Source organism: Prosopis cineraria, unplaced genomic scaffold (assembly GCF_029017545.1).
Source record: "Prosopis cineraria cultivar Desert tree isolate PC_DT_omini unplaced genomic scaffold, ASM2901754v1 PC9, whole genome shotgun sequence".
In the NCBI taxonomy this organism is placed as follows: Eukaryota; Viridiplantae; Streptophyta; class Magnoliopsida; order Fabales; family Fabaceae; genus Prosopis; species Prosopis cineraria.
Genome location: NW_026555340.1, coordinates 28079343 through 28103147, shown reverse-complemented (window position 1 = coordinate 28103147; position 23805 = coordinate 28079343). Strand labels below are relative to the sequence as shown.

Sequence of the window (23805 nt, the reverse complement as noted above, 5' to 3'; positions counted from 1 at the left end):
ACTAGCTACTTCCACAGTACTTTTATTTTATTTTGTTTTGATCCCCCTCCATTAAATACAAAGGGTAAATGCTGGTTATATTAAATAAATGAGCATATAAACTAATGTATCCTTATTTTAATTTTAAATAAATAAATCCCTTGCCCCATCAAGGAATTGGTGAGGGATGAAAGGGTTAACGGTGAGAGATTACAGCCTGGCTAGCTACAAAGTAATTTATGCAAAACACACAACACAAGCTTCCATGCATACAGAGCTAAAGGCAAAACTTCCACAGCACAGCCTGTTTATCCTTTTGATTTTTTCAATTCTACCCTTAAAAGCTCGGAGCTTTGAATTGTCGTCGACTTAGATGGGTCACGCCCAAGGTCCATCCGAGATTGTATTCTTCGACGTTGAGACCACTTCCCCCACCCGACACGGCCAGGCTTATGCCATTCTGGAGTTCGCAGCCATCTTCGTCTGCCCCAAGAAGCTGACGGAGCTCCACAACTACTCAACCTTGGTCCGACCCGCCGACCCTTCCCTCATCTCCCCCTCGTCCGTCCGCTGCAACAGCATTACTCACGAAGCTGTTGCCGACGCTCCTACTTTTGCCGACATCGCCGATAAGGTTTATGAACTTCTTCATGGTTTGTCCCTTCTCTTTTTTCCTCGCGTTTTTTGACTTGTTCATGGCTTGTCCCTTTTGTAATTGGCACGAAAGACAAGGCTGCAAATCGCAATTATATAATGCTTTTCTTTGTTCCCGTTTACTTGTAGAACGGATTTGGGCGGGTCATAACATCTTAACATTTGACTGTGTTCGCATCAGAGAGGCATTTAGTGAGATTAATCGGCCACCACCAGAACCCAAGGCTACTATTGACTCTTTGCCTCTGTTAACTCGAACGTTTGGGAGGAGAGCTGGCGACATGAAGGTATTATATTGTTCATGTGTAAAGAATAAACTTCTATATCAGATACTATCATATAGTTTGGCTTTGGGCTAATTACAAGGTGATTTAATGGTAGCCAGGGATGAATCCAGAAACCATAGCAGGGGGCTATAACTGAAATTTTATCTAAATGTGGGGGCTAACATTACATTTTTACATTTTTCTCAAATAAAATTAACCTATTTTTTTGAAAAAAAAAATTGAAGCATTCAAGTTATAAAGCATTCATGTGTTCACGGCCAGAGCTGCTGATACGGTTGAGCCCATGGGGCAAACTTATTTAGTCATTGTAATTTTAGAAAGTCAAACTTAAAAATTTGAGAGATTTTTCAATAAAGGATTTTTAACCCCGACTTTTATAAACCTGTTAAAAGTTGGCTTGGCTCGAGCTAGTCCTTAAAACTGTATAATTTCTTTTAATTAGCATGTGGATGTCAATGCTTGCACTTCTTGTCAATCTGTCAGTCACTTGCTTTTGATTTATTTCTTTAGCTTGTAGGGTTGAAATGTAAAAGAGCATGTTAGAAATTATTTGGTTTATTTAATTTTACTTTTGTGAATTAATATATGAAAGTGATCCAATTTATTAATTTGTGTATTAGTATAATTATAAATTTAAATTAAAAATATAAAAGTTATGTGGGCACGCTTGTTTAAAAAATAAGATCATTTTAACATGTACAGGCTTATGGGTTTAAACCTTTAAAGCACAGATGGGCTCTTATTAACACCTTTATTCATTGTAGATGGCAAGTCTTGCAGCATATTTTGGACTTGGACAACAGATACATAGGTAACTGTGATTTCTTTTTTTAATAATTAGCTAGGTAACTATAATAGTCAATGGAATATGATGAGATATGCTTTCTTGTAAGCAACCTTTAGTAATGTCTTTTTGCATAATTTTTTCTGCAATAAATGTTTAGGAGCCTAGCTGATATTCGAATGAATCTGGAAGTTATCAAATACTGCGCAGCTGTCATGTTCTTGGTAAAATTTTACTTCGAAGAATTTCATTGTATTTGGCCCAATAGCCCATTTTTATATATCCCAATCATTTCATTATATTCAGCCTAAGTTTTGACTCTACTTTGTAATCCCTCCATCCATACAGGAATCAAGTTTTCCAGATGTATTCACAGTGAATAGTGGGGTTTCTCCAAACACTCCTAGAAAAAGTTGTAGTCGTGGAAAATCATTACCAAAGGGTGGCTCGCCAGATATGAAAATGGAATCCATATTATTATCACCAATAACGGATCAATGTCAGAAGGGAAAACGTCCAAGATCTCCTATTACAATGAGCAGTGAAATAAGTCTTCCAGAAACGGAGCAGAAGATGGTAGAGAAGCCGGCGGGACGTGGCCTCACGTGCCGCTTGAATCGGCTGTTCTGGAAATCTTCCGTCCGCACGTGGAAGCGCGTGCGGCGACGGCATGGGACCAGAATTGAGGAACCAGAATGTCAGGAGACTGTGAACACAGCAGGCCAGCGCGTGGTGACGACAGAGGACAGCGGGAACGTAGATTTGAGATGTGAGGAGTGACGGCAAGGAGAAAAAGAAAACCGACTTCTTGTGGAAAGAGATAAAAAATAATGACTCTAATATAATGGAATAAGTCGCAGAAAATTGGAGAAAATGCAGTATCTATTAGTCTGAACAACTTACAAAATATATCTACTAGCAATAGGCTAACCTAATAATGCTCACTCAATGCAAAACATTCCATGATGAATATAGAAATATATACATATAAATAATTAATGATAGATTATATTGTAACATGCAGGCACTGAATTAGATACAATAGTCGCTGATGGAGTTCATCATCAACCACAAATGTCTTCTCCGACTGCTTTGTTTGAGGCTACTAGCGGCAACATTTTTGCAGTTTTGAAGCCCCATGATATTTTTACCTCTAACCTCACTGCATCTCTTGTTCAATCGTATCATGGCACTCCAAGGATACAACTATTGCATGATAATTTCCCTTTTCAGCTTTCTTGTGCTGATCTCAAAATCCGGTTTGGAATAAGGGATCCTATGTATCATGATGATGCAGGCCGACCAAAGTTGGATTTTGTGGTTGATGCACCACAAAGCTTGTGTGAGGTTCTTGAAGCTTGTGACGCTATTGCATCGATGTTATCTTTGGATTCTGGCAGTAGCTCTGATTGGAGGCCACTCGTTTTTACCAGAAAAGAGGGCTTCTTCAGTTATCGCACTGTCAAGTTAAAGTAAGTTTCACATCCCACACCTATAAAATACTTGCATCATTGCATGCATGCATGTATAAATATATTTTTTTAATTAATAGTCATCATGTCTTCACTTCAAAATGGACAATGAATAACTAAATCTTGGACTGTGTTCTCAATCTTCCACATGACTTGCCAAGTTGTTTGGAATGTGATTCTAAGATCAATTAATCAAAACTGTTGCTCTTTTGGAACAGTTCTTTAATTTTAAATTTGCAAACTTGTTTGCGTTGGAAAATATTATTTGGTTAATCATGATTAGTGGATTAACCTAAGCCTATAAATAAAAGTTAAAGGTGAGGCATTTAGGTAGGGAAATTGAATGTGTAATCCCTCAAATTTAGTCTCAGTTGTTTGGGTATTTGTTTATCATCAGCCAGCTTAAGGGTTGATTTAATTTATAATTCGTTAAGCGAAGGAATGTTGTATTGTTTTGTAATCATTGTTATTGTTTAATGAAGGTTTTCATTAATATTATTTTCTCTTGGATTTTTTTTTTGATAGTTTGATAAAAAAGTGGCACCTAGAAATGCTAGCGGTGACTTATACCACGCCATATAGAATTCTACAAATGTATCAGAGAACTTAACAACAAATTTCCCTGCTTGACAATTTTAATAATTTCTGTGAATGTTGACACTACAGGATTCCTATAACAGAATGTGGGAACGTTGTCAGATTTGCAAGTAAAGTATACAAGAAAGAATCATCAGGCACTGTTCAAAAGCTGCGCTTCAATAAGTCTGATACTACAGAGCTGGGTTGCTTGTTGAAGCCAGGGACTCCTGTTGATGCAGTGATCTCATTAGATCCATTTGACTATCGACAGAAAGCAGGGATTAAATTGGTTGCTCAAAAATTGATAATTCATGAGTAGAAGAAATATATATGCATGTGTTGGCTAGGTGACAATCACATGCCAACAAATAGCAAACGAATAATAAATTATTATCAAATGTATGAAATGAATACTAGTTGTTGTAAAGTTATTTAATTATATTCCAGCGATGATAGCTTCATTCGGTGTCGGACAATATTCATTAATTATCAGGCATATTAGACGGACATCTCTATCTTCTTCTTCGTGGAGACGATTACAAGAAAAATCTGTCCCTGTCAGAGCTACTTCTGTGAGGCCATGTTTGTGGGTCATTTCTTTTTCAGAACCGAAATTGGTTCAATTGAGATCCTTGTACTCTATCACTTGGTATTAGCCTGTTTCTCCCTTATCAGAGATTGTGTTTTAGACATTATACAAGGTTTGAAGAAAGCCTCTTTGGATGATTACATGATTATAATGCTTTTAAACACTTGTTGGTGGATTGGGAATAATTTGGGGTTTTCTCAAATCAATTCAATAATATGATGTATTAAAAAAAAATTGCAGTAAAAAATTTCATGAACTGCCAACAATTTTTTACGTAGCCTACTGGCATAAAAACTTTTTAACTAAATATGGGAGGTCATAATAGATTTAATCCCGTATGGCGTTAAGTTGTTAGTCCATACACACTATTTTTTTGAAAAAAAAATAACATACTCATCCAATAAAAAACCTTCATGAACTCGCAAATATTTTAAAATTTTTACGTAATCCAATGTAAACATTTGGCATGGCTGGTGCGCATAAGCCGTTAAAAAAAATTACGACAGCAATATTTCTTTATTATTCACATTTTAATTTGATCTCCTTCACAAGGGGTGTAAATGCTAGTTAATATTTAAATTAATATGTTCTTATTTTAATTTAATACAAATAAGACACACCCTACCCCTCAAGAAATCGAGGGGTTGAGACTTGAGAGTGGTTAGGGATTAGACCGAACTGAAAAAAAAAATTTAATTTATTATAGGAAAACAAGCTAAGGCAAAATGGAATAGTCAATGTTTCCTATATGCTATATATGGTTTTAAGTGGATTATTTCAACATCATGTTTGTCTCTTGAGGCTTCAATTAAAGACCAACATTAAGCCAATTCAATACACATATATCGGTAAAACTTAAAAGTCGTGTAATGTAATTAAAAAATCAAAAGAGGGAATTTAGTTTATCAATTTAAACAAAAAGTTATCCCTTAATAACGTGTAATAATTAAATCTTTGAAAGAGGGCATATCATCCCGCATGGACCAAATTGAGCCTGTTTGAACCCCAAAAGAAATTAAGATAACTTTACAATTATACAACCAATCTCAATGCATGTTTTTTAATATAATTATCGTACCACTACCGTTAGATCACATTATTAGATTATTAAATTCTATTGAGGTATCAATAATCTAACACTTATGTACAATAGTACCCTTGATATGTATATTGTTGTGTAATTATGGCGGAACTTACAGAGATCGAGAAATGTGCTTGTGAGGACCTAGTAAGCACGAGCTGGCCAAAACAAAGTGATGTATTTCTTTTCCTCTTTTAGACTTATAATCTTCTTCTCAAAAAAGTTTAACACGTGCTTTTGTTAGGATATCCACATGTGAGTGGACTTGAGCTGATTTTGAAAATCTACATTATATAAAGTTCAGTTTAATAATTAATATAAAATAAATAAAAATGATACATAAATTTGAGCCTGAAGGATTTTTTGGTTTTCGAAAGTACATATCTATATAGCTGGCAGCATGAAACTAATTCTTTGAGAAATCTAAACATACTATTCAAAGAGTGATTTCTTTGATGCAAGATTTTGAGTTGAGGTAAGTGATATCTTTCCATTATTCTAAATTTCTCCTCTCTCATGTTTCTGGTGGTAACTGTCATTCCTAACTTCTATGTTATGGTATACTCCTTCCATTTTAAATTACAAGATACTTTTAGATAAAATATTACATATTAATACAGCTTATTAAATATAAACTTTTAAAAATATCCTTCATTTAATACTTCATTGATGAAACAATATTGGAGAGAATATATAAAAAGGATAATATTGAAAAAATATCATTAATAAAACTTTATTTTTATCAAAATGTCTTATATTTTAATATGTTAAATTTTTTTTAAAAGTGTCTTATAATTTGAGATGGGGAGAATACTATCTATTAAGAATTATTATTTTCTGAGATTTATTTTATTAAAATTTAAGAAACATTTTCTTTCATTAATTATTGTTAGAGTGGTTTACATTAAGATTTGAATCAAGACCGCGTTTTTCAAATATCCTTTCCCTCTTTTGTGACTGGATCGTTGCCGTCTAAGGGACTAAATATCAATGTCATAAGAGCATCAATAAAGACGGCCATGATTAGAAGGCAAAGGACGTCAATGCTGACATGCATTCGCCGAAGCTAAGAAAACGCCTTTGATTCCGGTTTCGGCCGTTGAAATGAACAATTTTTCAATTACACAAAGCCTGTCTGGGACCACAAAGAAAATCAACGTTACAAAGCAATCTATGAACCCTAACCCTTTCCTTACGTAGAATCACTCACTCTCACACCTCTAATAGCAGATTCTTCCACTCTGTGTTCTGCCTTGCTTCTTTCATTATTCCACCCTTGTAAGCTTAGAGCTCGAATTTATCGTCGTTGACTTGGATGGATCGATCTGAGATTGTGTTTTTCGACGTTGAAACCACCATCGAGAATAATGCCATTTTGCAGTTCGGAGCCATTTTGGTTTGCCCCGAAAGGTTCACGGAGCTCCACAAGTACTCCACCTTGGTCCGACCAGCCGACCTTTCCCTCTTCTCCCCCGAGGCCATTGTTGCCTCAGCTCCTAATTTTGCTGACATCGCCGACACAGTTTATGAACTCCTTCATGGTTTGTCTTGCAAAATCCTATATTTCAATTCGTAAAATTGGAGAGCAACGAGATATACAAGGCGGCAATTACAGAACTAATTATAATTCGATTTTCTTTTTGTTGCAGAACGGATTTGGGCTGGTTATAACATGTTAAGATTTGGCAGTGTTCTCATCAGAGAAGCATTTGCAGAGATTAATCGGCCGCCACTGAAACCCAAGGGTACTATTGACTTGTTACTTTTGTTGACTGAAAAGTTTGGAAGGAGAGCTGGTGACATGAAGGTGCTGTTCCAGTATACTTATATTTTATGGCAGGTTATTGTATTTACCCATGTTAGACGAAAGGGAAAGACTTATAACTAGCTGGTTTTGTTATATATATATATATATATATATGTTAACTATAGAATGATCTGTTTTGAAGAATAGTAATCCTTTATATGAGATATACTATCCCAGAATTTGGCTTTGGTTAATTGCTTTCATGTTAATTAGCTTCAAGTTACTATAACGCATTCATGCATACGTTGACTGCAGATGGGCACTTTGGTAAAATATTTTGGGCTCGAACCAGGGAGGTTTAGGTGACTGCGCGCTGATCGATGGAATTTTAAGCGATGTATTCAATTCTTTATTTTTGCTTGCTTTCTTTCCAACAAATCTTCAGGAGCTTGGATAATGCTAGAAAGATTTTGGAAATGCTCAAATCATGTGCCACTGTTCTGTTCTTGGTAAAATCCACAAGCCATAAGCCGTTAACCCATTTATGGGCTAATTTATGATGTTTGGAGAGATCTCTTTTTAATTAAGGCAGATAAAGTCACTACAACATTTTTTTCTTCAAGCAACATTTTTATTTATAACAATTCTAAAAGTTTTGCCTAATAAGGTCATAAGCAACAATTTTTGAATGCTGCTATTGACTCCCTACTTTAAACAACACATTTTTGGCAACATTTAAAAAATGTTTCCTAAAGTAGAATAGGCAACTATTTTTAAGTTTTGAAATAAAATTTGAATAGGCAACATAAAAATTTTTTACTCATAAAAGTTCTTTAATGAAACATTTCAAAACTGTTCCATATTCTAATAATCAACAAGAATATAAATGTTACCTATATATCTTATTTCTAGCAACATTTAAGAACTATTGCTTGCTATTTTTCTATACATAAAAATTTATTTTTAATTTATTTGTATATTTTTTATACACTTTTATTTATTCTCTTAATTTTTCAATTTATTATTTGAATCGATTAAAAAATTAATTTAACAATTATATACATATAAATATAAAATATTTTGTATTATAATATCAATAAATCAAGTTAGAAGAGTGATTAAAGTCACTTCTTCCTCTTAATAGATTCAAGGTTTGAGTCTTAGGTAGGGAAAGAAAATATTAATTTTTGGCATTTCAAAACTGTTGCAATAAATCTCCAAAAAATTGTTGCTAATTCTCATAGTTTTTAAGTAATAGTTTTCCAAACAGTGTAGTTAAAAAAAAAAAACAGTTACCTAAAATAATGGGCAACACTTAAGTTAGGAACACTCAAAAACTATTGCTTATATCTTTATGTAAAAATTTTCAATCATATAGAACACTTTTGAACTATTGTGAGATAATAAAAATGTTGTAGTGCGTTCAACGATGGTTCAAGATGTCGGATAATCATATAAAAAAGTGTTTTTGTTTTGGATTATGACTAAATAAGAACCGACCCTCATATATCAAATCAATGACGCGGTTCTTGATTATTTCTAGCCCTACTTTACAATCCCTTTATATAGGAATCGAGTCTTCCAGATATATTCACCGAGAAAAGCGGGGTTTCTTCATATGCTACTACAAATCGCAGTAATGGAAAATCATTACTAGATGGGAGCTCATCAAATTCGAAAATGAAATCCATGTTATCATCACCTGTTAAGAATCAACGTGAAGAAGAAAAAAAGTGGCCAACATCTCCCATTCCTATGTTCAGCTCAAGCGGCTCTAAATCAAACATTGTAGATGCTGATCATATAATTCAACAACAAACTTGTGGCTTTAGTCCTCTTCGTGACGAAATAAACAGAGTTATTCAACCTGCACAATCTTCATCTTCTTCAGCCAATGCGTCTAAGGCTTACGGCAGTACTGATCTTGTTTCCTTAAAGCCCGATGAAATATTTGTCTCTTGTCTCACTGCAAGTCTTGTTCCATTATATCGTGGCAGTCCAAGGATACAACTTTTGCACCAAGGTGTCCCCTTTCAACTTCGCTGTGCTGATCTTGAAATACGATTCGGAATAAACGGCAAGTTTCTTGATAGCGCTGGTCGACCAAAGTTGAGTTTTGTGGTTGCTCCATCGCAAAGTTTATGTGAGGTTCTTGACGCCTGTGACAAGATTGCACAGAACTCATGTTTGGAGTCTGGTAGTGACTCTGATTGGATTGCAGCTCTTATCAGAAAAGATGGCTTCTTCAATGACCCCATCGTGCGATTGCAGTAAGTTGATATATATATATATAAACCATACACATTTAACATATATACACTCACTGCTTACAACCTTTTGGTTTCTGAAGTGGGAAACATACAATTGAAATACTGAGTTGAATTCGTAAATATTGACGTTGCAGCATTCCTAGGGCAGAAAGCGGGAATGTGGCCATATATGCAGCTGAGATATATAAGAAAGAATCATCAGGCACTGTTCAGAGGCTGCGATTCAATGAGTTTGATATAGTGGAGCTGGGTTCCTTGTTTTTGCCGGGGACGTATGTTGATGCAGTCTTCTCCTTAGATCCTTTTGACCATCTGCAGAAAGCAGGGATTAGATTGGTTGCCAAGAAATTGACCATTCATTGTGTGTAATGGGAATCTGCTTTATTTGTTTCGCTATATTTTTTTTTTTTTGATTGAGCGAATTGGTTTCACTATATATTGTGATTTTTATTGCTCCATCGAAAAATTTCCTTTTCGGAAATTACAAAAATTTATATTATAAGTTATCAATGCTCCTGCTATTTTTAGAATATTTCTAACATTCAATATAATCCATGTTATATCATAGTATTAGTTGGACTTAGATAGAGAATTTAATTTAAGTAATTTTAAATGTTAAAAAAAACTGTTACCGTAGTTATTCTCCTATTAAAAATAATTCTATTCAAGGCAACTTCCACTTGGTGGAAGTTCCAAATTGAGAAGTATGAATTGTTATAGTGAGTATGAATTAAGAAGTTTTTTTTGATATGTGTGTATATATATATATATATATAATTGTATTTAATATGTTGATTTCAACTCATTTATCATCAACCCATGACGATGATCTGTCATGTAAGCTATATGCGCGGGCAACTTTAAAAATGATATTATTTTAATGGTGTGTTTGTATTAATAAAGGTTTGAATTTGAATCAAATTCCTTATTTTGATATATAAAAATTTATAAATTTAGATTTAATTTAAATTTAAATTTATTTATAATTTTAAATTCTTTCTATATCCTAATCATTTAAAATTCTAATTACTTCATACATCTTGTTATTTTTGTATTTTTATTATTAATATTCTTGATTCTCATATCTTTTCTCATCTCTTGTCTATTAAAAAAAATAAACTCTTGTCATTTTTAATTTTTTTATTTAAAATGTAAGATTTTAAATTTAAATCTATTAATTCAAACGTTCCCTTAAGTTATTTCAAAATATATTTTCATTAAATTAAAAAAATTGTCTGTTAATTGTTATCCATTAGAAAAAAGAACGAATTCAAGTTCTTACTTTATGATGCCATTGCAAGATCTTATTACACACACACACTTATACTTTTGCTAACAACAAGAATTATATTGTATCGTTTTTAAATATTGAAGGATAATATAAAATTAAAAATAAGTATAAGTATACACTTATATTTGTTAACAACAAGAATCAATTTATTCTTTGGCTAAAATATATATTTAATTCTTTATTTTTACATAAAATTTTATTTTAGTTCCTTAATCTTATAAGGTATTTTTTAGTCTTTTAATTTTGACACTGTTAGTTTTATCCTAACAAATTTTTATTTTTTAAAAAATATTTTTAAATGTTAACATAATTATTGACACAGAAAATAATCATTTGAAAGTAATAATATTAGGATTAAAAAACTAAAAAAATACTTTACAAAATTAAAAAACTAATAAAAAATTTATATAAAGTTAGAAAACTAAAAATATACTTTAGCATTTGCTCTTTTAATTTATCCTATATTTTATACACAATATCTTCTTTAAAAACATAATAAAAAATTAACTTTCAATATATATGAACACGAAGAGCTAAATTCCAAAAAAATTCCATGCGTTTTTTTTAACATTTTGCATGGATAAAATTAACGAGGGAAATAGAAAAGCTGCCTTTAATTTCCGTGGTGAGTTATGGTGTCCCGTACGTGTAAGGCACGGGAATTTTCATCTAGTTTGTATTTAAGTCATTTTCTAGATTATTTTTTATGTTTTTATCAAAAATCCATCTTATAAAAATTTATGAAGCGATTAATATATCCTTTTTCTAACCTTGATATGGATATTGTTGTGCAATTACGGTGAAAAGAGGGACTGAGGATAATTGTGATGACCTAGTAAGCACGAGCTGGCCAAAACAGAGTGATACATTTCTTTTGCTATTTCTTCCCATGTTTTCATATTATAATCTTCATCTGGAAAAAGTTGGACACAAGTTTTCCTCTTGCATGATCATCACTCTCATTGAGAATTTTTCATCTACTTGGAATGGATAAAAGTAAAATGTTTAAAGGGAACATGGAGTCTTATCATCATTTTTTTTTTATTCACCTAATCATAACATGCAATTGACGTCATTGTATTAAATGAATATGTTTTGATTGTAGATTTTATAAAGGGTTATAATTATTAGGGAAGTAGAGAGAAAAGAGTGATCGGAAACGGGAAGGAAATGGGAAAGGTTTCATTTCCTTCTGAAAGAGTAAATCAAATCACTTTAAGGTCAATAATAATTAAGAACATGGATGAAATATTATCACATGTTTATCTTTTATTTACATTGCATCCGTAAGATTTAATTATTCCTTGTCGTGAACACGGCCCTGGTCAGAAGGCAAAGGACGTCAAAGATGACATGCATTCACCGATCGAAACCAAGAAAACGCCTTTGATTCCGTTGAAATGAACAATTTTTCAACGAATTACACAGGGCCTGTCTGGGACCACAAAGAAAATAAACCTTACAAACCAATCTAGCTATATCCTAACCTTTCCATACGTAGAATCACTCACATAACAGATCCTGTTTCTCCATTCTGTGTTCTGTCTCACTCCTTTCTTTATTCCACCCTTGTAAGCTCAGAGCTTGAATTTATTGTTGTTGACCTGGATGGATCGCTCGGAAGATCGATCTGAAATTGTGTTTTTTGACGTTGAAACTATCTACTCCACTTCTGTCATCGTGGAGTTCGGAGCCATCTTGGTTTGCCCCAAGACGCTGACGGAGCTCCGACAACCCTTCTCCACACTGGTCCGACCCGTCAACCCTTCCCTCATCCCCGCCGTGTTCAACCGTAGCAATGGCATTACTCGAGATGCTCTTGCCGGTGCTCCTACTTTCACCGCGGTTTATGAGCTTCTTCATGGTTCGTTCCTCCTTCTCCCGTTTCACTTTCTCTTCTCTCCGTTAATTCCGTTTTGTTTTCTGGTGCAGAACGGGTTTGGGCGGGTCATAACATCTTAAGATTCGACTGTGTTCACATCAGAGAGGCATTTAGTGAGATCAATCGGCCGCCACCTGAGCCCAGAGCTACTATTGACTCCTTGCCTTTGTTGACTCAGACTTTTGGAAGGAGGGCTGGTGACATGAAGGCATGCATCCTTCCTATATTTATATTTTATGGATACCCAAATATATTTTGGAAAAGTTTTGCCTATATTTTGTCTTATATGGTCAATCTGATTTTTTTGGAAAAAAAAATATGTTTCAAATCTATCTTTATAGGTGTTGAGTTTGGGTACTTGACGTGTCATAGCGATTAAATTCTTAGTAGATTGATGTATGTCGTTAAAGAAGAGTCCATAAACTGCCAATCGGGTTAATCTAGATTAAAAATTTATGACACCGGAGTGAAAGGGAAAAAAAAATGCACTCTAATATTAACATTCATGTGAAGAAATACATGAGAATATGACATTCAAGTTCTCAAAAGTTTGATTTCATATATAATTATAAGTTAAATCCCAAAAAAGATTGCTGAAAATAAGTTACAAATTTAGATTCAAAAAGTTTATAACTAAGAGCAGTGTTAATTACAAATCATATATATATATATATATATATATTTAAATCACATAGGTTACGTTGCACTCAATAATGTCCAATATTTAAAATTGTCTGAATAAAAATATTTATAACTCATATTTTAGTAAAATTTTTAGGACACATGATTATCATAAAGTAAATTGATCTTTTAATTTGCAAACGATGGTCATTCCCCCGCTAAACAGATACTATTCGATGCATAGCTCGGCTTCAAGCTATAACGCATTCATATATGTTGATTGCAGATGGCCAGTCTTGCAACATATTTTGGGCTTGGACAACAGAGACATAGGTAAGTGTGGTAATCGATGGAATATATATTTGATGTGATGCTTTCTTGTAAGCCAGCTCTTGTTATTTGTTTTTGCTTAATATTTTTCTGCAACAAATTTTCAGGAGCTTAGATGACGTTCGGATGAATCTGGAAGTTATCAAATATTGCGCAACTATAATGTTCTTGGTAAATTTTTTACTGTCCAAGCATTTCATGTTTGTACCATTATACTTGTGATCTCGGGCAATAAGCCACAGGCCATTGATAATTGGCCAAAAAAATTATACCATTTTGATTAGCAAGCGTCTTGACATGATTTAATTATGATATGGCTGTGTTTTTCTCATTTGAGTTATTTGATAAGTGGTAAAACATCACAATTCACAGCTAGGACTAGACACTATTAGAAAAAAATAATTTAGCAAGCAATAAATGGCATTTATCCATCACTAAATGGGAATTATGAGTTTTGATTAGCAAGCGTCTTGACATGATTTAATTTGCTAATTTAGCAAGTGATTAGTGAGGCATGTATGTAGTTAAAAATGATCACCTAATGCTATAATACTTTATCACCTCATGTTTTGTCACCTATTATGTGTATGTCAGCTCATGCCATGTTACATGTTTATTATGTTTATATCAAGACTAAGATTTGAAGCCTTGATTTTTCACCTTCTAAGCTTTATCCCTTCTTTTAAGATTTGAAGTGAAATGTAGCTACAATTATTATATAAGAAATTAAATATATTTTATTTAACTACGCATATATATCAAATAATGTATTTTGAAAAAGACACATGAATATTGTATTTTATTTTCAATTATTAATGTGATAAAATATTTATATTCATATTTATATGACACTTTATATTATGTTTTTAATAAAATATTATTTTTATTAAGGAAATAAATTTAAAATGAAGCAAACATTTAATATTAAATATTTTTTATGAATATTTTAGTTAATTTTTAAATGTGAATTTTATTTTTAAAATAAAATAATTAGTATATAATTAAAAATTATTGCCAAAAGTCAATTTTTTGTAGTACTTAGTTAGGGATAAAATTACTTACCAAATCCATTGCTAATTTTTTTATTTTAGAGAGGTATAAAAATGCCATTTTTTTTGTTAATTATTTTATTTTAAAGAGAAATTGACAATTCTTAATTATTTTAAGTTGAATTATGAAACTAACTCTCCTCATTAAATTTCACCCTGACATTTTAAAGAGGGATAAATGGTGGTTCACCAATTAGCATTTTTTAATAGTGAGATGATATGGCAAGTGGCTAGTCTATATTGTTTTACTTCAACTAGTTAAGATAGTTCTCTGTAGTTGATTCATTAAGTAACAAATTGAAATCTGACTCGTCGAATCCTAATTAGTTTTGACTCTATATGATTCCTATATCCACGCAGGAATCAAGTTTTCCAGATATACTTAAAATGAATAGTTGGGTTTCTGCAAACACTACTGCAAGAAATGGTAGTAATGGAATATCATTACCAGACAGAGGCTTGTCAGATATGAAAATGAAATCCATACTATTACCACCTGTTCCAGATCAATGTATGGAGGGAAAACGTCCAATATATCAAATTGCAATGTGCGGCTCAAAAGTCTCTGAATCAAATGCGGTATATGCTAATGTATTACAACACATTCCTTGTTATAATATGTTTGTGTTACTTTTTCTCATTTAGGTTAATTATCTGGTAATTATTAATATAACATCATTTTAATTGTAGCTAACGCTTGTTGCTAATGATAACCGGCTATTTTGTTACTCGGACTAGTTAAATGTGATTATTTATTCTTTTTCTTGGTTCAATTCTCAAAAACCTCTTCAATACTCCATATATACAGGAATCATGTCTTCCAGATGTATTCATAGTGGATGGCTGGGTTTCTCCAAGCGTTGCTACAACAAGTCGCAGTATGGGAAAATCTTTACGAGATGCGGGCTTACCAGATATGATATCACCCGTTGCAGATCAGTGTAATGAGGAAAACCCTCCAACATCTCCCAATATTGCAGTGTGCAACTCCGAAGACTCCGATGAATTAGAAATAGTGGATGCTAATCTTGTCCAACAGCAAATTTTTGGCTTTCCTCTTGGTGAAGAAATAATAAAGAGAGAATTGACTAAACCACCAATGTCTTCTCCAGCTACTTTATTTGAGGCTAGCAGCAGCGCGACTTTTGTCGTTTTGAAGCCCCATGAAATTCCTATCTCTAGCCTCACAGCATCTCTTGTTCAATCGTATCATGGCACTCTAAGGATACAACTATTGCACAATAATTTTCCTTCCCAGCTTTCTTGTGCCGATCTCAAAATCCGGTTTGGAAAAAATTGCGTGTATAATAATGCAGGCCGACCGAAGTTGAGCTTTGGGGTTTATCTATCGGAAACCTTATGCGAGGTTCTTGAAGCTTGTGATGCTGTTGCTCTCAGTTTATTTTTGGAGTCTGGAAGTAGCTCTGGTTGGAGACCACTTGTTACCAGAAAGGAGGGCTTCTTCAATTATCCCACTGTGAGGTTACATTAAGTTTCATATCCTACACCTATAAATTAAAATAATTGCATGCACGCATGCATATATAGTAATATGTTCTTCCTGGGCTAGCAGAGATATCTAAAAGATTGCTCATAATTGCTTTTTGCGTCCTGTATCGAGAAACAGACGAAGCATTGCGGTAGGAATAATGAAGCCTTAATTCAAATTGTGCTTGAGGAATTGAAGTAATTTTTGTGAACATTGACATTACAGGATTCCTATATCAGAATGTGGGAATGTTGCTGCATTTGCAACTACAATATACAAGAAAGAGTCGCCAGGCACGGTTCAAAGGTTAAGGTTCAATAAGCTTACACGACGGAGCTCGGTTCATTGTTGAAGCCTGGGACTCTTGTTGACGCAATCTTCTCCTTAGATCAATATAAATATCAACAGAGTGTAGGCATTAGATTGGTTGCTCAAAAATTGATCATTCATAAGTAGAAGGAATGTGAGCATGCCAAAATAAATTATGATCAACTCATTCAATTAAGGATGTATAAAATTACTGAGTTATTATTGTATAGTTATTAATTCCACTGATGCCTTCAATGTAAAACCCTTGGAGTTTCCAGATAAGACAGAATATTTCAAAAATAAATTTGAGGGCTAAATGTCAAAGTGCTGGTGCTTGCATATTAAGTAAATGTCACGTCCTACAATTTTAACATAATTGACATGAAATATATGTATAAATTCACATTCCTAAAGCTTCGATTAAGAAAAGTTTTAAATTAATGTATCAAGTTTTACTCTTCACATAAATCAAAACATCAAACCTTTTTATAAAATTTCTACAGCACCTCCCCTAAAGGTAGGGTCCACTGGAATCTCTTCAATAGAAAATTTACAACATATATCCAACAATATAAAACTTTGCTTTTCAGCAGCAAATAATTAATATAACAAAAAGAGGCAAGATCCTAACTACAGTTAATGTGGAGCTCTCTAAATTGGACTTTCAAAAGATATTATATAGCTTTTTGAATTTTACATGAATAAGATGATATTCTTAAAAATAATCTTATAGTCAATTCAACAATGAGCCCATTAGAGATCAACAGGGAGTGCAAAAGGCTTTGGTATCTGAGACCAAATAAATTATTTTTCAGTGAATAACGTCCCAACAATAAATAATTAAACATGATTAAAAAGGAAAGTTTGAAATAATTACGTAAGTCAAATAGACAACAATTTTCATAAAAATTTAATAAACTTCAAAATAAAATGATTCTATAAAATTTTTAAATAAAATCTTAAACCATTGAAATATTATAACAAATATTTTTATCACTTGATTTTCAAAAAGCACATAAATGAAATAAATGGTTGCAAATAATTTACTAGATAAAAATCAATGAAATATAAAATCACCAAATAGTTAAATTTACAAATTTTTTAAGGACTTATTAGAACAATAAACAAATGTGACACACAGTCCACGAAGATAAATAATCGAATACGACTTATGCCACGAATACAAATATGGACACACAATCCACAAAGATAAGTAACCAAATGTAGCTGAAACCATGAAACAAACATGGACACAATTCATGAGGATAATGTTAATAAAATATGGCTTGAAGCCACGAAACTAACGTAAGTACGATGCTCACAAATAACCATCCCTCTGTTCCACATGCGTTGGCCATCATACAGGGCTAGCACCTCCTATAAATACCCTGCTAGCTAAGTGTACTATGGTGCACCAAGGGCTAATGAAAACTGCAGTTAGCAATCAGTGTTCTATATAAAGTTCCTTTTTAAAATTATTTTCAAACACGCGAGAAAATCATCATTTCAAGATACAGTTCTCATTCTTAAAATCAAATTCGCATGAATACTTTCAAGCATTAAAACTTACCAGAATCAAATTTCATATCCAATGCTCATGCTTGCATTTATTAATAGTCAAAAATTACCAATGCTAATGAAAAGAAATTTTAATAATCTTGAAACGATATCTCATAAGGGGTAAAACATTCATATGTTATGATGAATCATTTTTCACCACCATCTTAAAACTTAAAAATGAAGAAATTTAATTAACAAAGCATCCACTAATCAACATAATTATTATTAAAATAATCAATGTAAAGAAATAAATTTTAATAAGAAAAATTAATTGATAAATTAGTTGGGACGTTATCCATTTACCTGACATGTTCTCAAACGTAATACTTACTCCTACTTGACACTCTTGCATCAATGCTTGATCTCTAAGTTCTTAATATCCAATTAATATCATTATCATTTTCTTATACATGCCTCATCATTCAAAATCTTTAGTCTAAAAATGATTAAAAATAAAAGATAAAACCTTCAACTTCAAACTTTCTCAGACATCACACCAAACACTTCACAATATTTCAAAGATGCATATATATAAATAATTTGTCTTGAATTACCAATAAAGTCTCTTTTCCTAAAATCTCCAATTTCAAATCTTCCATTGTAGAAAATAAGTGTCTTCTATATTTATAACTTTTTATCGAAACACTAAATGCACATAAATTCCAAATCCCTCTATAAGGCTTTTCAACATTCAAATGTTTTATTTGACAATTTCTTAACAATCATATCTGCATTATATTTATGAGAAAATTTCTATAGAATACCAAACTCAATTCACAAGTTAATAGCATCCAACCCACTTAGATCTCTCAAGGAATTCAATAAAATTTTATAAAATACACAATCAAGTAAATCCATCTCACTAGCATTTTATCAAGCATCTTATGGGCACCATTCTACAAGCTTCAAGTCTAAGTTCTTTTATCCAAATCTCATCTTAACCAATTCTTTAATATCAACCAATCCAACAAACTAATTTAACTCAAAAAATTATAACCTATACTTATCATAATTTTGCTCTCAGCATATAAGTTTTGGCTTAAACTCTTCTCTCTCTCTTCTTTTTTTTTCTCTCAACAGTCACGGAGAGCAGCAGTAGAAATTCAAGAGAAAATTGACAACTTCAACTCTATCACATCTTACACTTACACGCACGGATTATTCAAAGACAAGGAGGAGAGATATAAGCTTCTAACATTAGTTGAATTAACACACACGAATAGGGGAGGAAGAAAAAATTTCATGTGCACAGGGAAATAAAGGTTGCTGCTGAGCACAATAAGATGAGTAGATGGATGACTGATGTAATAACCATAAATAAATTAAAAATAAATATATATATATACATATATAGGTTAACTTGCTTTAAGTGTGTTTATATTAGTTTTTGGAATAAATATAACAAGTTAGAGACTTAGTCCAGTGGCAGCTGAGGAGGATTTCATATGTCAAGTCTCTAGTTCGAATCCGAAAAGAGACCAAATGAAGAATTAAATTTTTCCTTCTTTTTGCTATGTGAAATTACCAGATTGTCCTTATCCCATTGTGATATAATTCCTTCTCTTTTCCTTTCTCCAGCAGATTTGTGCGTGAGTCAAGAGAGCTGTAGACTTCACCAGAAACTTCGAACCCTTTTCGTTCAGCCCTTCACCCATTATCATCATCCCTGTCGTTAAACTACTCGACGGTGACCTTGGGAGCGAAAAAATCCACCATGGGAGACGTTCAGTGACTGGTTGTTCTCCCCTGTTTTCGCTTCATTCTTCCTTATCTTGTTGTCCATGAACTGTGCGAACGTTCCAAGCTTCCTTGTCGTTTGTCTTTCGTCCATCTCAAGTGCTGTGAGTTCGCCGGAAGTCTTTTGCTCTTCTCACGTTGGAGTCGTGCAGCGAACCTTCTCTCTTCTTCTTCTTCCTTTCAGTTCGTTATACAGAGCTGTGACTCATCTTGCTTCCTTGTTCGGTCTCAGTTGAGCAAGGTACAGATTATGGGATTTTTTTTCTTTTTCTTTCTGTTGCTACTGTCAAGTTTCTCAGCTATGTTTTTAATTTGTTATGCTTCCTTCTACTCGATTCTGGCTGTTGCTCTGTTCTTGTAAAATATGTCCACGCGTTGCTAATGGTTGGAAGGAATCAGGTCGTCGGAATTGGTAGTGCTGGTCATGAGCTAAAATTAACGCTGATTCTGGTCTTTTTCTTTTCTTTTGAGCAGTGTTTTGTCTTCCTCTATTCCTTGCATCAGCTGGAGAATTCCATTTTCTCTCCCTGTTCTGCTGTAGGTTCTGTCTTCTTCGTTACCTTTGCTGTTATTGTTGTTTCAGGTGAGAATTCTTCAGTTTTCTTCCTTGACGAACTTGCGTGAGAGGAAGTGTGAGTTAATACTGAAATTACAGAAATTTTTGAGAGTATTTTGCTACTGTTGCTCGTGCTGTTGTGGGAGCTAGAAAGTGATTTTCAAAGCTTCATAACGATATATATATGGGTCTGGATTCTAATCTAAATTAAGTTTTGTTAGATTGGTTGATATTGAGAATTTGATTAGGATGAAGTTGAAAGAGAAGAATAAAATTGAAAAAAAAAATTGGTGCAAAGTATAAAAAGAAAATTTTCACCTCAGGGAAATAGAATGGCATGACTAAAGTTTTATGGAGAAAGTCATAAGGGTAAATAATAATACTTGGAGTAACTTTAAATTATAGATTTAATTTTTAAATTTTAGATAATGATAGTGTGGATTCAATTCTCAATTGGAAATAACTGGATATTGGTAAAAGGTGGAATTGGGAAGGAAGCCTTTGTAAATTAAAAGATGATTTATTAAATTTTGGCTACTAATATCTTTATAGGACGCGTGGAGGAAGAGGATCCCGATAGAAATTAAATAAATAATATTTTGGAGATTTGAAATCACAACAGGTAAGTGAATAGCATTCCTTATGAGTATTTATTGAAAATCTTTTATTAAAATATTTCATTTTTATGAATTATGTTAGTTTTAGAAATTTTGAAATAATGATGAAGAATAGTCATATTATGATTTGTGTATTTTCTCAAGAAATATATATTTTTTATATTGATGAAGGCACCTTTGCCTATTGAATTTCAAAATTTCTTGATTACATGATTAACGCAAGTTTGTACATTCGTTATGGTGTATCGATTTGACAAGTTTCATATATTTAAAGCAACTCATGCGAGTTTGATCTTGAGAATGAAAATTTGACTTCACAAGTAATTATTTCTCTCGCATGTTTGAAACGGGCTTTCTAAGAGAACTCTATACAGAACACTGCTACTAACGGCAGTTCCGTTAGTCCGTAGCGCGCTGTGGTTAAATACTAGCTAGTTTGTTTCGTGAGTTTTATTCTCACGTTTGGTATTCGTGGGCTTCGTACCCGCGTTTGATTTCGTGGTATAAGCCGCGTTTGGTTACTTACCCTCGTGGGCTATGTGTCCACGTTTGTTTCGTAGCTTCGGCTGCGTTTGGTTACTTACCCTTGTGGGCTGGTGTGTCCATGTTTGTTTTCGTGGCATAAGCCGCGTTTGGTTATTTACCCTCGTGGACTATATGTCCACGTTTGTAACCTGTTCTGTTGAGTTCTCAAAATTTTAAATGTTGATTAATATATGTTTTCGAAGTTTACCCAATTTTTTTTAGTAAATTGTATCACTTCGAGTTTTATGAGAGCAGATTGTTTCTTTAAACATGATAATATAAAATGTTTTCAACTTATTCTTATTTTATAAATATGATTATGCCTCACGTACATTATAAATCTTGGTAGAATTACTTCCAACCATCTGACACCCTTATTATAAATTGTCAATTGAAATTTTAAGAATTTTTCCATGGGAATGCTATTCACTGGAAAAATTATTTGGTCTCAGATTGGTTAGCTGACGCCAATTTCATCAACGACCTCAAAAAGGGCAACTAACTACAGTAGGTGGACATTTTTATTGGTATTGTTGCTTTAATATAAATACATAAATTGTATGTCTTTTTGATTTGAAAGAAATAGCAGATGCTCCACATAGATTGTTGATAAATTTTATTTTTGGTTTGTATATTGGTTGTTGGCTGGAAGGAGCTACGCTCCTGATTTATACTGATATTTGTAAAATTTTTATTGTAGAATTTTCAGGAGATCCTAGTTACAGGAGAGGTTCTGCCGAAATTTCTACAAAAACGTTGACACTTTCTTATGACAATGAATTTAAAGAAGTTATTTTAATTTTTATATGATTTGATTGAATTTTATTCTTCTCTTGAAAAATGAAATAAATATTCATTTGGAGGCTTACAGAAAGGTGAGAATGGTTCACACCCGTGCCGGTCACCCTCCATTTTGGGGCGTGACAACTGATAAAGGAAATAAAGAAAGCAAGCCATTTAACTCACCCATATACTCGTACTAACAATGAAGAAACACAGCCTCGTCGATCTGAAATAGAGGAGCAGAAGAGAAACAGAAGCCACGAGTGTGACAGACCAGCAGCGGACGGAGCTACAGAAAAACGCTAGCGATGTGGATATACAGTAGATGAGCGACTGAGCCATGACCCACAGTAGTGAGAGATTGGCGATGCAAAGCAAAGGAAAATAAAGAAAGAACAACGCAAATAGAAGAGGAAGATTAGAGAATCTAGTGATCCAACCTATTGTCACCGACGAAAATGAATGGAGAGGAGAATGGCGAATGAACTGACGGTGATGGGAGGAAGAAAGTGTGACAGGGAAGAGGAAAAGAGCAGTGAAGAAAATTCGCGATCCTTCCCCAATCTGCTCTATTCAATCTGCCGAATGAAAGAGAAAAGGAGCTGAAAAAAATAAATAAAGCTTATGGCAAAAATTACTGTTAAATACCCCATCAAGTTTTTTATTATTATTATTATTATTATTATAACAATAGGCAATGACACATTCAGTAATTCCCCCCATATAAAATAAAACTAACATATTTGACTTAAATAAAATTTAAACTCTAAACTTTTATATAAGTAACCAATATGAATTCAACCAAGTCACTACACCCTCATTTGTCAAAAATTATAATAATTAAATTAAATATTAATTGAGATAAATTTATTTAAGTTAAAATTTAAGATTATTATACTCTTACTAGACTAACATTGCTTCATGATAAAATATTTTTAAAATTAATACAAATACAATTAAAATTTATTATTATTTTTAAATTTTTACTTAAAATTTCTGAATTATTACAGTAAAGGTATTTAGTAATTTGGTACTTACAGTCAAACCCTCATCATCATTCATGAACTTTTGGTTTTTTATTGGTCAGCAGTCACATGGCTTGATTGATTGATCATAAAAAGTTGACGTGTTACTGGGGTTAGTGAATTTTATGAGAACAAGGGGCTTTCCTTTTCCTTTCCCTTCTTATCATTCATATCATTTTATTAAATAATTTTTTAATTATAAAATTAATGAATGAAAAAGAATAAGGAAGTGGAAGATAAAGGAGGGTGGAAATCCTCTCTAGTTTTATGTTGGTCTGAAGTCATACATCTTCCATTTATTTAGAGTTCGCTTCTCCTCATTTTCTACTCTCTCCACTTTCTTTTCATTTCTCATATCAAATATCAAATCTTTTTTTAATGGTTGATATTTAATATTTCATAAAATTAATTTTTTATTTTTTAATTATAATCTTAAATCTTGAATTGTAGTTTAGATCAAATTAATTTATATCTTAAATTTATTTATTTTTTTTCATAAATTTAATGTTTTAATAATAATTAAAAAATAAATAATTAATTTTATAAAACATTACATGATCCAAAAATGGATTTAATGGTTGAGATGAGA

The 23805-nt window shown here is 32.6% G+C and overlaps 3 protein-coding genes and 2 long non-coding RNA genes across 5 annotated transcripts; 4 read left to right on the top strand and 1 right to left on the bottom strand.

Annotated features, from left to right (window-relative positions):
• Positions 1-244: 244 nt before the first annotated feature.
• LOC129319728 (protein NEN2-like) lies at positions 245-4074 on the top strand. The gene is given in 7 exon segments (XM_054964808.1): positions 245-632; positions 763-920; positions 1685-1731; positions 1865-1928; positions 2053-2473; positions 2729-3176; positions 3843-4074. Coding segments are annotated over 7 exon segments (1758 nt in total).
• A 2585-nt stretch (positions 4075-6659) lies between these two features.
• Positions 6660-9811, top strand: LOC129319727 (protein NEN1-like). The gene is made up of 6 exons (XM_054964807.1): positions 6660-6966; positions 7075-7312; positions 7446-7451; positions 7618-7681; positions 8742-9442; positions 9577-9811. Exons 1-6 carry the CDS (start codon positions 6741-6743, stop codon positions 9809-9811), a joined length of 1470 nt encoding a protein of 489 aa, XP_054820782.1. The 5' UTR covers positions 6660-6740.
• A 2530-nt stretch (positions 9812-12341) lies between these two features.
• On the top strand, positions 12342-16107 carry LOC129319726 (protein NEN3-like). The gene is made up of 6 exons (XM_054964806.1): positions 12342-12597; positions 12666-12823; positions 13523-13569; positions 13674-13737; positions 14976-15206; positions 15424-16107. The coding sequence occupies exons 1-6, from the start codon at positions 12342-12344 to the stop codon at positions 16105-16107; spliced, it is 1440 nt and encodes a 479-aa protein (XP_054820781.1).
• A 112-nt stretch (positions 16108-16219) lies between these two features.
• LOC129321041 (uncharacterized) lies at positions 16220-22742 on the bottom strand. Its single transcript, XR_008595885.1, has 3 exons — positions 22632-22742; positions 22375-22524; positions 16220-16487 (listed from the first exon to the last, which is right to left on the bottom strand). It is a non-coding gene; the product is annotated as an uncharacterized LOC129321041 (long non-coding RNA).
• Positions 19772-21871, top strand: LOC129321042 (uncharacterized). Its single transcript, XR_008595887.1, has 3 exons — positions 19772-20293; positions 20819-20888; positions 21861-21871. It is a non-coding gene; the product is annotated as an uncharacterized LOC129321042 (long non-coding RNA).
• Positions 22743-23805: the final 1063 nt, after the last annotated feature.

Coding starts and splice junctions, on each gene's coding strand:
- LOC129319727 (XM_054964807.1), top strand. CDS start 6,741: ATGGATCGATCTGAGATTGTGTTTTTCGACGTTGAAACCACCATCGAG. Junction 7,682..8,741: donor GTGCCACTGTTCTGTTCTTG/GTAAAATCCACA, acceptor CCCTTTATATAG/GAATCGAGTCTTCCAGATAT. Junction 9,443..9,576: donor GACCCCATCGTGCGATTGCA/GTAAGTTGATAT, acceptor TTGACGTTGCAG/CATTCCTAGGGCAGAAAGCG.
- LOC129319726 (XM_054964806.1), top strand. CDS start 12,342: ATGGATCGCTCGGAAGATCGATCTGAAATTGTGTTTTTTGACGTTGAA. Junction 12,598..12,665: donor GGTTTATGAGCTTCTTCATG/GTTCGTTCCTCC, acceptor TTTCTGGTGCAG/AACGGGTTTGGGCGGGTCAT. Junction 15,207..15,423: donor CAAATGCGGTATATGCTAAT/GTATTACAACAC, acceptor CCATATATACAG/GAATCATGTCTTCCAGATGT.